Genomic DNA, 16,073 nt, shown 5'->3' with positions numbered 1-16,073 from the left:
CATACATACATACATACATACATACATACATACTTGAGCTAGCTACCCATGTTGTACTGTATAACTACCTAACCTCAGAAGACGTTCTGAAGACTGTCTCTATCCCAGCCTGCCTTTGTACTGCTAGTCAATGTAACCACTGCGGGGACAGCCATGTTGAGATCCATTCTTCTCTAAGCCAGGGCTAGGCAACCTTAAAGCGGGGGTTCACCCTATAAAACATTTCTAACACTACATCCAGCCCAGTTCTGCAAATAAAATTACACTGACCTTTTCTTTTTTTTTTTTTTTCGCTGTAGATAGCGTTTATCCTTAGAATTCACCGCGGCTTCCGGGTAGGGAATCCCGCGGGAGTGTTCCTATTGACATGCCAATTGATTGACATGCTAAACGACGGCGCATACAGCGCGTCACGACTTCCCGAAAGAAGCTCGGGTCGGCTCTGCTCTATTCGGCGCCGGTGCGCAGGCGCCGAATAGAGCTGAGCTTCTTTCGGGAAGTCGTGACGCACTGTATGCGCCGTCGTTTAGCATGTCAATCAATTCTAAGGATAAACGCTATCTACAGCGGAAAAAAAAAGGTCAGTGTAATTTTATTTGCAGAACTGGGCTGAATGTAGTGTTAGAAAGTTTTTATAGGGTGAACCCCCGCTTTAACCACTTCCAGACCTTAGGTGTTTTTCAGATTCGGTGTTTGCAAGACTAAAACAGTTTTTTCTGCTAGAAAATTACTTAAAATCCCCAAACATTATATATTTTTTTTTTTCTAACACCCTAGAGAATAAAATAGTGGTCATTCCAATACTTTTTGTCACACCGTATTTGCGCAGCGGTCTTACAAGCGCACTTTTTTTGGAAAAAATTCACTTTTTTGAATTAAAAAATAAGACAACAATAAATTTGGCCCAATTTTTTTATATATTTTGAAAGATAATGTTACGCCGAGTAAAATGATGCCCAACATGTCACGCTTAAAAATTGCGCCCGCTCGTGGCATGGCGTCAAACTTTTACCCTTAAAAATCTCGATAGGCGATGTTTATAAAATTCTAGAGATTGCATTTTTTGAGCTACAGAGTAGCTCTAGGGCTATAATTATTGCTCTCGCTCTAACGATCGTGGCGATACCTCACTTGTGTGATTTGAACACCGTTTTCATATGCGGGCGCTACTCGCGTATGCGTTCGCTTCTGCGCGCGAGCTCGTCGGGACGGGGCGCTTTAAAAAAAATTTTGTTTTGTTTTCTTATTTATTTTTATTTATTTTATTATTTTTTACACTGAAAAAAAAATAATAATAATTTGATCACTTTTATTCCTATTACAAGGAATGTAAACATCCCTTGTAATAGAAAAAAGCATGACAGGTCCTCTTAAATATGAGATCTGGGGTCAAAAAGACCTCAGATCTCATATTTGGGCTTAAATGCAAAAAATAAAAAATAAATAAAAAATGTCATTTTTTCAAATGACTAAAAAAAAAATTTGTCTCTTTAAGAGGCTGGGCGGGACTGACGTTTTGACGTCACTTCCGCGCCAGCCGAGCTATGGGGACGGGCGAAGGAGATTTTTCCTTCAGTCTCGTCCCCGCTCACCAGCCGACAGCATCCGATCGCCTCCGCCGCTACCGACGGCTCCGGTAAGCGGCGGAAGGCGCGGGAGAGCGGCGGGAGGGGGGGGGCCCTCTCCCGCCACCGATAACGGTGATCTCGCAGTGAATCCGCCGCGGAGACCGCCATTATCGGATTCCAGACCGCGCACACTAAAGATGGATACCTCGGTTGTGACAGCAGCTGCTGCCGTTACCGAGATATCCATCTTTAAAAATAGGACGTACATCGTCGTGCGCAGGTCTGGAAGTGGTTAAGAAGGTGGAGATCTACCTGAACAACATGAGAGAAGTCAAAGATCACAGAGAACTGTGTCGCCTCCTCACACCTGATTTAAACCCCCAATTGCTACCGTGTCACAGTCGTGCAGGATATATTACAAGTCCATGGCTAAGCAAAGCAAAGCTGCAGGTACACTGCACTGTACCTGCAGTGTGGGTAAACCGCAGCACATCAGTGTAAAAGCAGCCCTATACTATTATGCCCGGTGTATTGCTTCACACTGACCTGAAAATCTGTTCTTTCTTGCTGCTGGCATCATTTTGGATGCCGCTAGCCCGTGATAAGCGGTGGAGTGCAGTTGTTATCACTCCACATGCAACAGGAGCCGGCACTACGGAGGAGGCATCAGCTTATGCGTCTCTTGCTCCCTACTACAGCTCCAACTTTACAAGTAGTCCCTCTGCATTGCACTCTGTTTTATGCCCTGGAATGGCAGGTCATCAAGCCCAGGCCGTGATCTACCAATCGCCTGTCTGTGATCTACTGGTTGCTAACCCCCGCTCAAAGCTAACCAACTTTACCCCCTCCCTCCTACAGGTGATTTTAAATTTCAGCAGTTATGTAACTATGCAGTATGAAGACAAATTTCAGGCAGTTCTAATTACTGACAATTTTTTTACTTTTGAACTAATGAGTGATTTTAGGTATTTGCCTTGAGACCTTTTAGGCATCCATTATTGAGTTGGTGCCAGCAGAAGTTGTTAGGATCACCCTTTTTGTGTTGAATAGAGTGAAGAGGGATTAGAACATCTGTCAGTTTTTATTGCTGTCTGTGTCCCCGTTTAAGGAGATTCACCCTCTCTATTTGTCATGTTCACACCCCGGTGACCCCAGTGCGACTTGTCATGTGATTTGATCATTTCAAATCACATGACAAGTCGCACCCTATTGTCTGCGATGGAAGCAGTCAAATCGGTGCGACTCTGACTCCATTGGAGTCGCACTGAATTTTAAAATGGTTCTTGCACTACTTTTTGCAAGTTCAGGTGCGACTTGCTTAGACATGAAGTCGGAGGTCGTACCTGGAGTTGCACTGACATTTGACTTTGAAAAGTGAAGGCGCACGATTTCAAAGTGTGACCGAAGTTTTACTGTGAACTTAAAGTAAAAGAAAATCCCAAATTTTATGTTGAAACCAGAACAAGAATAGAAATCTTCCAATGGGGATATTCGTTCTGGTGACACTCTGGGGTTCCCTTGGGGCCTGTTTTACACTTGCTCCACTTATCTGCCCGACCACCACACACACACACGTTTTAGCACCTTTTGTGAGGGGGGAGGGTACCCATCCCCACTTTAGAGAGATCACGCAGCGAGATCATTTTGAAGTTCAGCCATCCTCCTCAACTTTGGCACAACTCCGCTTTAAGATCTGGGATCCCCTGATATAATTTTCTCATTCACAGCTTGCATTCAGTATGCTGTACATCCAAAATCATGTAATCGTAACAAACATTAATAAAATGAAAAACTGAATTGCATACTAAATATCAGCATAATAGAGTAATTTGCATTGGTGCTCAGTGGCACTAAGATCCCTTTCACATGGGGACGACGGGTCCGTTAGCAGTAAAGCGCCACTAAACCGTTACCGTCATTTATGCTAGCGGTTAAAGAAAGGGTTGAAAGCGCCCATGTTGTGGTGCTTCGGAAACTCTTAATTTCAAAGGGCAGGGGTGTTGTAGAAGCGCTATTTACAGCGCTCCTACACTGCCCAAAAAGATGCTGCTTGCAGGACTTTTTTTCCCGTCCCGCAAGCGCACCGCTGCAGTGTGAAAGCTCTCTGGCTTTCACACTGAGGAGGCATAAGAGGTGCTTTTCAGGCGCTATTCTTAGCACTACGTGTGAAAGGGGTGTTACTTTTCATTGGTGCTTATTGTAAAATTCTTACTTCTTGCATTGGTGTTCACTGCAAGCAATTACATTTGCATTTGGTGTTTTAGGGGATAAAAATCCTTGCAGTGGTGCTTGGGTAAAATATGTATCTCATGGGTAAAAAAAACATGTTGCAGTGATGCTCAGGTTCTTGTTTGTGAGGTTTATGTGTTAAATGTTTTGATTGGTCAGTGACAATGTCTAATGCAGTGATGGCGAACCTTGGCACCCCAGATGTTTTGGAACTACATTTCCCATGATGCTCATGTTCTCTACAGTGTAGTTGAGCATCATGGGAAATGTATTTCAAAAATATCTGGGGTGCCAAGGTTCGCCATCACTGGTCTAGGGAAATACAGAGTGCTGTGTCTCTTACTTGCTTTGTCCAGCTTGGGCATCATTGCCTGGCAGCCACTCATGTACCTACATGAGGTTGTAGATCATCTGGGTGGCCAAGCGACTTCAGAAAATTCATGTCTGAGTGCAATACACTATCCTTGGTCTGCATCCACACACGTGTATGTGTATGTAAAAGGAAGCCATATTTGTTCTGTGCTCCCTGCTTAATCGTATCTTTACACTTTATTGCTTTTTCGGATCTAGATGTAGTTGAATAGGCCAAACTTTATTGGAATGCTTTTTCTGAAAGCAATGTGTTTGTTAGTTTATCTAGCAGTTTTTCAGCAAGGATGCTCACTGCATTATCTGAAATAAAGAAAACCACTACAGGGCACACCTACAAATATGTACAGTATATTTATATATCATTATAAAATTATCTCACGACAAGTGAAATGTGATAACAATGTCTAAAATTACTCAAGAAAATTAAATGTGAATAAATACTGCCTTTTAAAGTGGTTGTAAAGGGAGAAAGTTTTTTTTTTATTTTATTTTATTTTATCCCAATGCATTTCATGCATTAAGGTAAAAAGCCTTCTGTGTTGGGCTCCTGTCCCACCTAAATGCTTGCCTGATTTTCCTCTGGGGAGGAGCCAGGAGCATTGACAGGGGACCCCCAGAAGAGGTTAAGGTAAGTATGACACGATTGTTATTAAAAAAAAAAAAAAAATGTACAATCACTTTAAAATATGTATTCCTTTTTTAAATGAAGCCAAACACCATACAGCCGTTATGCAGAACATATCCTTATGTCTTTTTTTATTTTTATTTAGGTAAGCCCTGTTGCTGGTTTGGTGTCCATACTAAAGAAGCGTGATGGCAGTGAGGGAGACCAGACTTTTCAGCCTTTACAGAAACAGGCAAAGAGGAAAGTGCGGTTCCAAGAAGCAGAAGATGCACTTGAACAAGGTAGGTTCTTGCTTGGACTGCTCTGTGGAATAAAACGGTAAATCAATTACACTTCTGCTTTTTTACAGTGAAGGTGCAATGAAAATAAGCGTTTCTAGTGGGCAATATATAGGAGTTGATTTACTAAAACTGTAGAGTGCAAAATCTGGTGCAGCTGTGCATGGTAGTCAATCGGCTTCTAATTTCAGTTAAAGCATTTGTTAATCAAAAAAAAAAAGAGATCCTGTTCCCGTAAAGCACATTAAACAGCGCAGTGCTTGTGCTGTGTAACCTGCCCCTCTCTAAATTGTAATAAACCTGCCTGATCCTGTCAATTCCTGTGTTTGCCTCTCTGTACTGACCACAGTAATCAGGGCTGCTGAGCCCTGACCACCGTGTTCAGCGTACGACCCTCCATCATCCGCAGCTCTCCTCTCTCCACCTCCCTCCATGCCTGTCAGCTTAGTGTCTGTGTCTCTGTCGCCGCCCCCTCCTCCCTTGCCGCTATTAGTAAAAATATGGGTTACATAGTCGGGATGAAAAAAGACACCAGTCCACCTAGTTCAACCATAAAAAAAATGTAATAATAATTCACAAACACTTTAAGCTTTGACAAAAAAGAAATGTAAGCTGATTGGTTTCTATGCGGAGCTGCACCAGATTTTGCACTCTCCCGTTTTATTAAATCAACCCCATGTTGTCTGCGCAAACATTTAAAGTGGTTGGTACCCCAAAAAAATCCTGTTCCCTTAAAGCATGTTATACAGCACAGTGCTTGTGCTGATCCTGCCTGGCTATACCCTCCCCTCTGCAAACAGACCACGATAATCATGGCTGCTGAGCCCCTGACATTGTGGTCCATTTGCGTGATTCCGTCAACCGCAGCCTGCTATCGGTCTCCTGTGTCCTTCTCCCCCCCCCCTCTCCCCTCTCTGCCCGTCCTCTGCTTTACCAGTTCATCCGTGAGGCGGAGAGACATGGGAGGCGAGGAATCAGCTGAGCGCCGGGAGTGGCGGTCATACAGGTACAATCATGCAGGGTTTTTTTGTTTTCTTTTTACAGAACACAGGCACAGGGATATTTATTATTATGGTGCAGAGTGCATGGCAACATTTAATAAAGTGGTTGTTAACCTACTTTTAATTGACCCTAACTTTCACTTCTGTGCAGCCAAGTGTTGACCCTGGCTACAAAGTTTTGATATGCTTCATCGCCGTCCCATTATCGCAGGGATCTTCAAACTACGGCCCTCCAGCTGTTGCGGAACTACACATCCCATGAGGCATTGCAATACTCTGACATTCCCTGAAATGACTAGGCATATTGGGAATTGTAGTTCCTGAACAACTGGAGGGCCATAGTTTGAGGACACCTGCATTATCCAATTGAAACCTCCAGTGGCTAGTAACGATGAGATACCGGGGCAGTGGGGGGGATGCTGAAACTCTGAAAGTGGAGCAAGTTCAAGGTGTGTGCAAAGTGTGGCCCAGTCCTGGGGAATGCTAGTATATAATATAACTACGATATGGAAAAGACACATAATAAAGGAGATGGAAGAGCTGCTCGCCCCAAAATTGCATAAAAGAGAAAGGTTCCCCAGTTGAGCTTTTAGGCAGCGATGTAGAAAAAATAGAATCAATTAATGATGTAAAAAATAGTATTCATTACCGAGATTCTCTGATATCACAATGGGCAAAGGAATTGTATAAAAGACAATCTCGGTAATAAATACTATTTTTTACATCATTAATTCTATTTTTTTCTACATCGCTGCCTAAAAGCCCAACTGGGTAACCTTTCTCTTTTATGTATATAATATAACTTGCCTGCCTTTGTGTCCTACATGTATTTTTACTTAAGAGGGTGATCATGTAGTGTGAAAGTAATGGTAGTTTTCTCTAGCCCCTATTTGTTAAAGTACCATTGGCCTATTCCTGTAATGGGTGGTCTCCACCATTAAAAGCCAGAGGTTTGAAATTTCAAGATGCCAGCTTATATTTCGAGAGGTTCCAGTAGACACCTCTAGGCCCTTACATCTATTGATGTTACTTTTTTTTTTTTTAACAGTAGGAGATGACAGGTTTACAAAACACCCGAAAAATTGCATATTGGCATCCATGAACCACTGTGGCATCTGTGCAGAGAAATGTTAGCACTGGCTGCAGATCCAAGAATAGACTTGTATATAGGCCAAAGGAAGTATAAATACGAGTTAAGGTTTGCAGAAGGCAGGTTCCAAATTTCGTGATGGCAAGTTGCCATTCTACAAACATGTACGGTTGTGACCAAGGTCAACTATTGCTGCACAGCAGGCATTGCTAACTTGGATGGATGTGCAAAATATTTCAAAAGGCGGAGTTAAAGCAGCACTTTTTATCAGTTATTTACATTTCAAGGATTTGCAGAAATAAAATTGTAGACTATTTATTACCTGTTGTTCGGTAGAACATCACACTTGCATTACACTTGTTTCATGCTTTCTGTGAGTTTAGTGGGGGCGGGGGGGCGGGGTTTCATGCTACTGTGACATGAGAATTGTTGGCATAAGAAACCAATCTGCCGAGAAAACGGTGAGAAGTTCATATGAGCAGGAAATAACTTTTTTGGGAGAATTCTTTACACCTACAGTATAAGCCCTCAGTTTTCAAGCTTGTAAAACAAGGAAATTTACATTTAGATCAGCTTAAAAAGCTGTGTGCAGATTGAAGTGCTTGATAACATTAAATAATCAAATTGGATGGGCATCATGTTTATATAAATTTTTAACACAAATAAAGGCTCTCTTTAAAGCTTAAATTACCACGACAGAAGGAAATACGCAGTGACTGGGTGCTATACTGATTAGTAGTCATATGCACAGAATTCCTGTGTTTTGGGCATGCATCCTTGAAACACGTATTAGTGCTGCTTGGTACAGCATCCAGCCACCACGCATTTCGGGCTGTCATAGATTTTGTCAGACTGTTGGGCAGTAGAGCCATCAATGCACATGTGCCCAAAAATTCCAGGATTTAACCCACGGGGATCGTATTGTATTTTGGAACTCTATGCCTGTCACCTACCCCTTTTGTTGTATATGCTACTCTCCACTAAGGATGATCTCTAGCGTGTTCGCATAGTACACATGCAGAGCCCGCCAGGAAGTCTGCACGGCGCTGAGCTAATCACCGCCAGGAAGACATTTCCCGATGCTCGGCTGCAGAGATCGGGAAATGTCTCCCTGGCTGTGATTAGCACAGCGCCGTGCAGACTTCCTTGCGGGCTCTGCACGTGTACTATGCGAACACGCTGGAGCTAATCCTTGCTCTCCACCGAACTCACCTGACATCCTTTCAGCAGTGGAAGCTCTGTGAAATACCTGGTACTTCTAAGTATCCGGGTGCATGTGATCCTTTTCCTTTTATAGAGAAAATTAAAACTGGTGCAGCGCTCGCAAAAGGTAACAGATTCGTAGGTTGGATGTGGAATCCAAAAATAGGTGCTTTGGCTCACTGAGTGTCCTCAATACACCAGGGTTCAAAGTGAAGCTACTTCCCTATAAACTTCTTTATTTCTTGCACAGAAGTAAAATTCTACTTCTGTGCAAAAAATAAAGAAGTTTATACGGATGTTGGAGTTACCGGCCACATTTTCCTTGTCCCTTTCTTTTGAGCCTGAGTGTAAAGTGACAGGATTACAGGATCAGCCTGTCCAAAACGAACATTTCACTTTTTGGTAGATGACATTTCCTCATATATCTCTGAGGGAATATCTTGGTAAGATCTCTTAAGTTTCTGGGAATGCACATCTGCTGTGGCCTTTGAGGAGTTCTCACTTTTCCAGTTAGATTTAATTACTTGTATTTGATATGACTGATAATTCAGTAGAGGGTGCGGGTGCATACAAAGCTTGGTTGAAAACCCCCAAAACTCCTAGAACCTAGGTGGACAAAAGTAGAGTTCTAATAGGAATTATGAGTGTGGAAATATCTGCTATGTATATAACCAGTGGTTGACTTAACCCATTATGCTCCACCTATAACCTAAAGTAGAAGTTCAGCCAAAACTACCATAACTCTAAATCTACTGGCAGCCACATTCTAAGACTAATCTATCTAGTACTGTAAAGCAAAAATCACTATACATACCTTTTCTGCAGCCGATCTGGTCCAGTCCCACGCAGAGCTGTCAGCGGCTGCTTCTCTGGGTAGGCGTGTGTAGGAGAGACCGCTGATAATGGAAGCCCCATAGTAAGTCAGTGGGGGGACATCCCTTCCCAGACATTTTCCAGCCATTGTCGGCTGTCTTTCATACAACATCTGCTGCTGGAGACCGGACTGGATCGGCTGTAGAAAAGGTATGTATAACGATTTTTTTTCTTTACAGGGTTAGATAGATTAGTGAGAACACTATGCCAAAAGGAGGATTGGCATAGAATCGTGCCACAACATAGAGCCTCTGAGATATAGTGTCAGAAAAAATACGATCCAAAATTTGACAATTTATTACAAAAAATAATAAATAATTATGTAATTAGACAAATACAAATTCATAAAACCTTCAATCCTCCACCATACAACATCCTCAGGCAATGTTGTCTGGGGACAAACAAACAAAAACGTGTGGACACTTCACATGCATCTACAAATAGGGACCATGTAAATGCACTGCTAGAGGCAATAGGCCTAGGCAATTGGGTATTTGGTCTTTGCTTCATGACTGACTATCCATGTCAGTATTACTTTGTGTTTCCTGTATCTCCTCTGATCACCATCAAGCCTCCCGCACAGTGTCCCATTCCATATGTCCCCTCAAGTCACATATTGCAGCCCTCAGGATTTTAGAATTTTGTATTTGCCCCCCTTCTTTATCCACATTAGGACTGTATTGCACTGGCGGTGTCTCCTTATTTTTTCCCTTCTGTCTCTAGCAGTGCATTTACCTGCTCCCCATTTGTAGATGCATGTGAAGTGTCCAGACGTTTTTGTTTGACCTGTTTGTCCCCCGACAACATCGTCTATGGATGGTGAATGTTGGAGGATTGATGGTTTTATGAATTTGTATTTTTTTATTTAATTCCATAATTATTTTTATTTTATTTTTTAATTGTCAATTTTGATATTTGAATCGTATTTTTTCTGACACTATGGGGGTTATTTACTAAAGGCAAATACACTTTGCACTACAAGTGCAAAGTGCACTTGAAATTGCACTAAAAGTGCATTGGAAGTGCAGTCGCTGTAGATCCGAGGGGGACATGCAAGGAAAATAAAAAACGGCATTTTAGCTTGCACATGATTAGATGATAAAATCAGCAGATCTTCCCCTCACTTCAGATCTTCTACTCAGATCTACCCCTCAGATTTACAGCGACTACACTTCCAAGTGCACTTTTCACTTGTAGGCAAAGTGGGTTTGCCTTTCGTATATAACCCCCTTTATCTCAGAGGCTCTATGTTGTGGCACTATTCTTTGCCTATCCTCTTTTGGCATAGTGTTTTCTCTGTTGTTTAGCTATTGAGTGGATGAGTGCCTGGCGGTAATACCGTTTAATTTTGATTTGGTTTCCAAATCTTTTTATATTCTTGGGTAGATTTGTTTTAGAATATGGCTAACAGTAGATTTAGAGTTAGTTTTAGGCTGAACTTCATATTAAAGTGGAGTTCCACCCATAAATATAACATTACATCAGTAGTTTTAAAAAAATGTCATTAGTCCTTTACGAAAAAAAATTTTTTTTTTAGATGCCTTCAAAGTGTTGTTGCTAGGCAGAATAGTTAATCTTCCCACTTCCTGCACCTAGGTGCTTAATGCTTCCTAACATACACCGCACAGACTCCTGGGAATGTAGTGGGTGTAACTTTCCAGGAGTCTGTGCACTCCCCAGTCTCAAAGAATCATGTGACTTGGACAGCACAGGTGCTGAAACCTGATCTGACACTGCTTGTGCAGCACTGAGCATGTGCTAGATCTGCAAGGCTGAAATCCAGGAAGTCTGGCTTCATGATGCCCACACTTAAGATGGCCCCAGTCAATTTCTATTTTATAAAGTGTCTAAATGCTGTAACAACCTAACAAAACGGACCTTAGTTTACAGACTAACTTTACTAGAATACATTAAGCTTGTGTATTACAGGGGTATTTATATTTAAAAAGTGAAATTGTGGCCGGAACTCCGCTTAAAACATTACTCTTGGGTTGACTGGCCTTTTTATGTAGTTGGGCTTATAGTATTGCAGATGAAGGATTAAAGTGACAACACAAACCAATTATTTGTCTTAAAATGGGGTGTTTGATATGAAAAAGTATTGTCATTTTGTGTATAGTGCATATACATTTACTTTAATGCATAAATGCATTGTACGCCTCTAACTGTATATGTATTTTTGTGTTTCAGAAGACATAAGCGGAAGCTCCTGCATTTTGCTCATTGCCCTCTGCATTGTAACAGTGTTCCTCAGCATTGGTGGCACCGCTTTATACTGCACATTTGGAGATATGGATTCCTCTGTTTGTAAGGATTTTGCGGCAAACGTGGACTTCTACTATACTCAGGCAGTACAGGGAATAGAAGAAATAAGGCATTGGCTGTTTGTCACATAGTTGACCTGAACCACCTGGTCTGGAAAGCTTTTGTGGCTACGGACTACCACTACAGCTTGCAAAAAACAAAAAAAACATGAACTTGGATTACAATCCAACCTGCCTAATGAACATTTCAATTGTATTTTAAATATTATAAAAGAAGAGTCTATGGCTGATTATTTTAAAAGAATATAAAAATAGACTGAGCAATTCATAGTGGTGGGAAAACGGTACAGAGACATCCCACTAAAAATACCACCAGTCCACCTACTGTTTCTATAACCTGCGGCATTCAATTTTTTGGTCAACTTTGTTTTTATTTCCATGAAAAGCCTTCTATGGCTAAGTTCTCCCACGTGGAGGATTTCTGTGTACAATTATTTTTTATCGGCACTCTGTCTTTAATGCAATAAGACCGTGTGTGTTCTGTAACCTTAGACTCTTAACTTTATATATTTTTAATGCTGTTTTTATTTGTGTGTTCTGTAATTTTAATTTCTATTCCGCTGTGGTCGGAACACTGAAACCGAGTCTGCTTGTCATGTAAACCCATGAAATTTTATTTTAGAAACGTTGTACACTCTTCCTTTTCATATGTTCTCTGTTTTTACTTTCCTACTGTTACTTTGCAGTATGACAACACTGAAAAAAATCCCCGTACAGTTTTCTTAGATGTCCGCTGAATTAAATACGTTAAAGGCTTATTCCACCATATGCAAAACAAGTTGTACATGGATTAGGCCCCTTTCACACGGATTCGGTGTCCCCGCTCTTGCAGCGCAGGTGCTACGCAGTGTACCCACGGTTTTTGTGCGGGTTAGCTGCACTTTGCCATAGACTTCTATTGTGTCCTGTGGTTTTGGTGTGCTTTCAGAAAGTGCACCAAAACTCCTGCATGTAGGACTTTTGGTGCGCTTTCAGGAAGTACACCAAAGCTGCAGGACACAATGGAAGTCTGTGGCAAAGCGCAGCTAACCCCCACAAAAAATGCAGGTATGCTGCGCTGCACCCACATTGTGGGCCTAGTGTGCCAGATCTGTGTGAAAGGGGCCATAGAAGTAAAGTAACCAGTGAAATAAATACTTGCAATAATTGCCCTCTTGTTCTGCTTACTGTTCCCATGGGGCTGACTTCAATTTTCGCTGTAATCTCTGGGTTGCAAGGCAGCCTTGAAATCTATGCTATGCTATTCAGCGAGGAAGGAAAATGTATTAATTTACCGTATTTATCTTCATATAGCGTGCCCCGGCGTATAGCGCGCACCCCCAACCTGGAAGGGAAATTTCAGGAAAAAAAGAAAATACTTAGTTTGAATGCCCCTCGTCGGTGTCTTGCCGGGCGTCCATCGGCGGCCTTGTCTGGTCCGGCGTCCGTCTGCGGCCTTGGTGGTGTCCTCTCCGCTTCTCCCGCGCTGTTTTTGAGTCGATCCCCGCGCTGTTTGAATGCCGCCGCCGACATATACCGTGCGCATTACACTAGGGCACGCTCGGCTCCTCTCGCATAAAGGCTAGGAGGCGGAACAGGGCGTGACCGCGAGCCTGGCTGAGTGTACTGCGCTCGGTATATGTCGGCGGCGGTGTTCAAACACAGCGCGGGAATCGGGGATCAGTGTATATTGCGCACCCACAATTTTTCCCTGATTTTTAAGGGGAAAAAAGTGCGCGGTGTATGCCGATAAATACGGTATATAGTGATGACTTCCCATATAGTACTGAATGTTTCACCTCAATGTGTGTCTTTGAAGAGGTTTACAGTCTAAAATCCCTCCCATCTAGGTATTGGTTAGGACCACTTTTGCCATATAAAGCGCTTTAATTCTTGGTAATATTGATTCAGAAAGGTGCTCAAACTGCCTATGATGCAAACCTCCAGCTCCATTGCATTCTAGAACAGAATTTGTCAGAACAGACAATTTTTTTAATCGCCTTCAGTAATTTTGGTGACTAATATAGCTTTATTTTCCAGTTCTTAGTTAAAGGGAAACTTCACGTTCGTGGGGCAAATAAAGAAAAAATAATATAGCGTATACAGTTGCGGCACAAGTAATATTGTAATTAAATTTTATTAAAAATGACCGTTCCTTTTTAATCTACAGTCGCTATAATTTTCAATATGGCTTCCTGGAGGTGTTCTGTACACAGAATGTATAAGGAACGCCCCCCAGATATGTCATTTCCTGCTTGTATGGTTGGTCCACCGATTTTCCCAGAAGTCGGCACTAAGATACAATTCAGATTTCAGGCGTCCCCTGCAACAAAAATTTCATTTTTGGTGAGATACTCCCAATAGGAAATCACATCTAAAGGGATGCAGTCCCAGCAGTTTTCAGATGAGTGGTCCCACTTTTTTTTTTTTTTCCTGCATACATGTCCCATACACATCCTTTAAGGTACTGTAATGCTTGGCATGTAAATGTAATTGGTTGAATATCCATACCTGGCCACAGGTTCACTTTAAACTCTAGAGAAACGGTGTATGTTAATATCCCAAGAGGGCAACCCTGATATGATGCAACCACCATGTCTGGCTTCAACAATTATCCCACTGTCAAAGTATACATTCTGCATTCAAATGTGTGCTGGAACAACAGCTGAACGGTCTTCCCATGTTTGCATACCTTATTTATTGCATTGCAGCCACATAATTGACTGTTTGGCTATTTGCGTTCAGTAGCAGATGTTCCTAATAAAGTGGTGACTGGGTTTAAATAGATGCAAAGGTTAACAGTGGCCCTACTTTGTCACTTAAGGCAAGTGTTATGCCCCCCCCCCCCCTTTCCATTCATTCTCAGTGTTTTGCATGCCCCTTCTTCCCATACGGCCTTAGGATCACCATACATGTTACATTTTGACTGTACACTGTTTGTACATCAACTTAGGATTTACCAAAATTATGCAATATAGGGACCTACTTGCTCTATTGAGTCGATCTATATTCATTCAGGCAGGCTCTGTAGAGTTGATGGTAGATCTAAAGGAGTTTGTACAATCCGATTAGTGTGTGTGTGGTAAGCTTTACCCTCCTCCATGGGGATTCCCCTCACCGCTCATCCTCCTACATGGCCTTTTCTCCCACGCATCCCCCTACTACATGGCCTTTTCTCCCACGCATCCCCCTCCTACATATGCCCCCTTTCGCCCACGCATCCCCCTCCTACATGCCCCCTTCTCCCACGCATTCCCCCTGCTACATATGCCCCCTTCTCCTATGCAACCCCCTCCTACATGGCCCTTTCTCCCACGCATTCCCGATCCTACATTCCCCCTTCTCATCCCCCTCCTACATGGCCCTTTCTCCCACACATGCCCCCTTCTCCCACGCATCCCCCTCCTACATATGCCCCCTTCTCCTATGCATCCCCCTCCTACATGGCCCTTTCTCCCACGCATTCCCCTCCTACATGCCCCCTTTCTCCCACGCATCCCCATCCTACATGCCCCCTTTCTCCCACGCATCACCCACCTACATGCCCCCTTTCTCCCACGCATCACCCTCCTACATGCCCCCTTTCTCCCATGCATCGCCCTTATACATGCCCCAACCCAAATCCTCGTAATTATCCCCCCTTCCTTTCAGCCTCTTGCAGTACTGCCTATATAAGAGGGAGCAATTTGCAGGCGTTTATTTGAATTTCTAACACATGGAACAAGATGAGGCATGAATGAAACAAGAAAACTGCATTGTGGGAACTAGAAAGCCTTAAACTATTGTTTTTCCTGAGCAATCATTGCTGGCAATAATTCCTCTGGACTTGGTTGTACTGGCTGGCCCAGTACATTTTCATGGATAAATATATTTATTTTGTCATTTTTAAAAGATATGTGCATCTCTTTCGATGTGTTGAAGCATGAGAAAATGTTCTGTTTGATTTTAAAATAGTTTTTTTTATTGAGGGTGTGTACATTTTGCTGTAAAATTTCAGACCGTTTTCAACTCTCATTTGAATGGTTTTTACGAAAATGTTGAATTCTAGTCATGTTCTAAGACAAAAAAAATACATCACTTTAAATGTCAAAGTATGGGAAAACATTTAAAGTGACATGATAGTACTGTAAAATGAAAGCATTTATGGACAAAGATTTAGAAGACAAAGCATTTTAAAATGGTTATATTATATAAGGAGAACGCTATATATCCCCTTTTCAAAAATCTATAACATAAGGTTTATGCACAAATTTATATTGGGTTTGTCCTCACACACATTTTGGTGTTCACTGGTCTTACCTTGTTCTGTTTTTCTGATTGTTGTCTCCATGATCTGTGCATAAATGAATTTGCCCTCTCTGTAATTAAAGAAAGGATATTTTATGTGGTTGTTCTGCTGTCTTTTATTGCTCATCTTGTACCAATAATATTAAAGCGGAGGTCCACCCTAAAAAAAAAAAAAAAAATTGCATAAAAAGACAAAAACAAATTCACAAAGTGCAGTGCGACTCGCGAATGCGCAGTAGGAAAC

General features: G+C 42.1%; 1 protein-coding gene across 1 annotated transcript in view; it reads left to right on the top strand.

Annotated features, from left to right (window-relative positions):
- The window catches only part of CNST (consortin, connexin sorting protein), a 147,205-nt gene extending 135,341 nt beyond the window's left edge, over window positions 1-11,864 (top strand). The window contains exons 10-11 of the mRNA XM_040351059.1: window positions 4,940-5,075; window positions 11,430-11,864. Of these exons, the coding sequence (XP_040206993.1) occupies window positions 4,940-5,075; window positions 11,430-11,635 (342 nt within the window). The 3' untranslated portion in view covers window positions 11,636-11,864. The remainder of the gene's footprint in view (window positions 1-4,939; window positions 5,076-11,429) is intronic.
- Window positions 11,865-16,073: the final 4,209 nt, after the last annotated feature.

Source organism: Rana temporaria, chromosome 4, assembly GCF_905171775.1.
Source record: "Rana temporaria chromosome 4, aRanTem1.1, whole genome shotgun sequence".
Lineage (NCBI taxonomy): Eukaryota > Metazoa > Chordata > Amphibia > Anura > Ranidae > Rana > Rana temporaria.
Note: the sequence above shows the minus strand (reverse complement) of the source record. Positions and strands in the feature narration are given on the sequence as shown.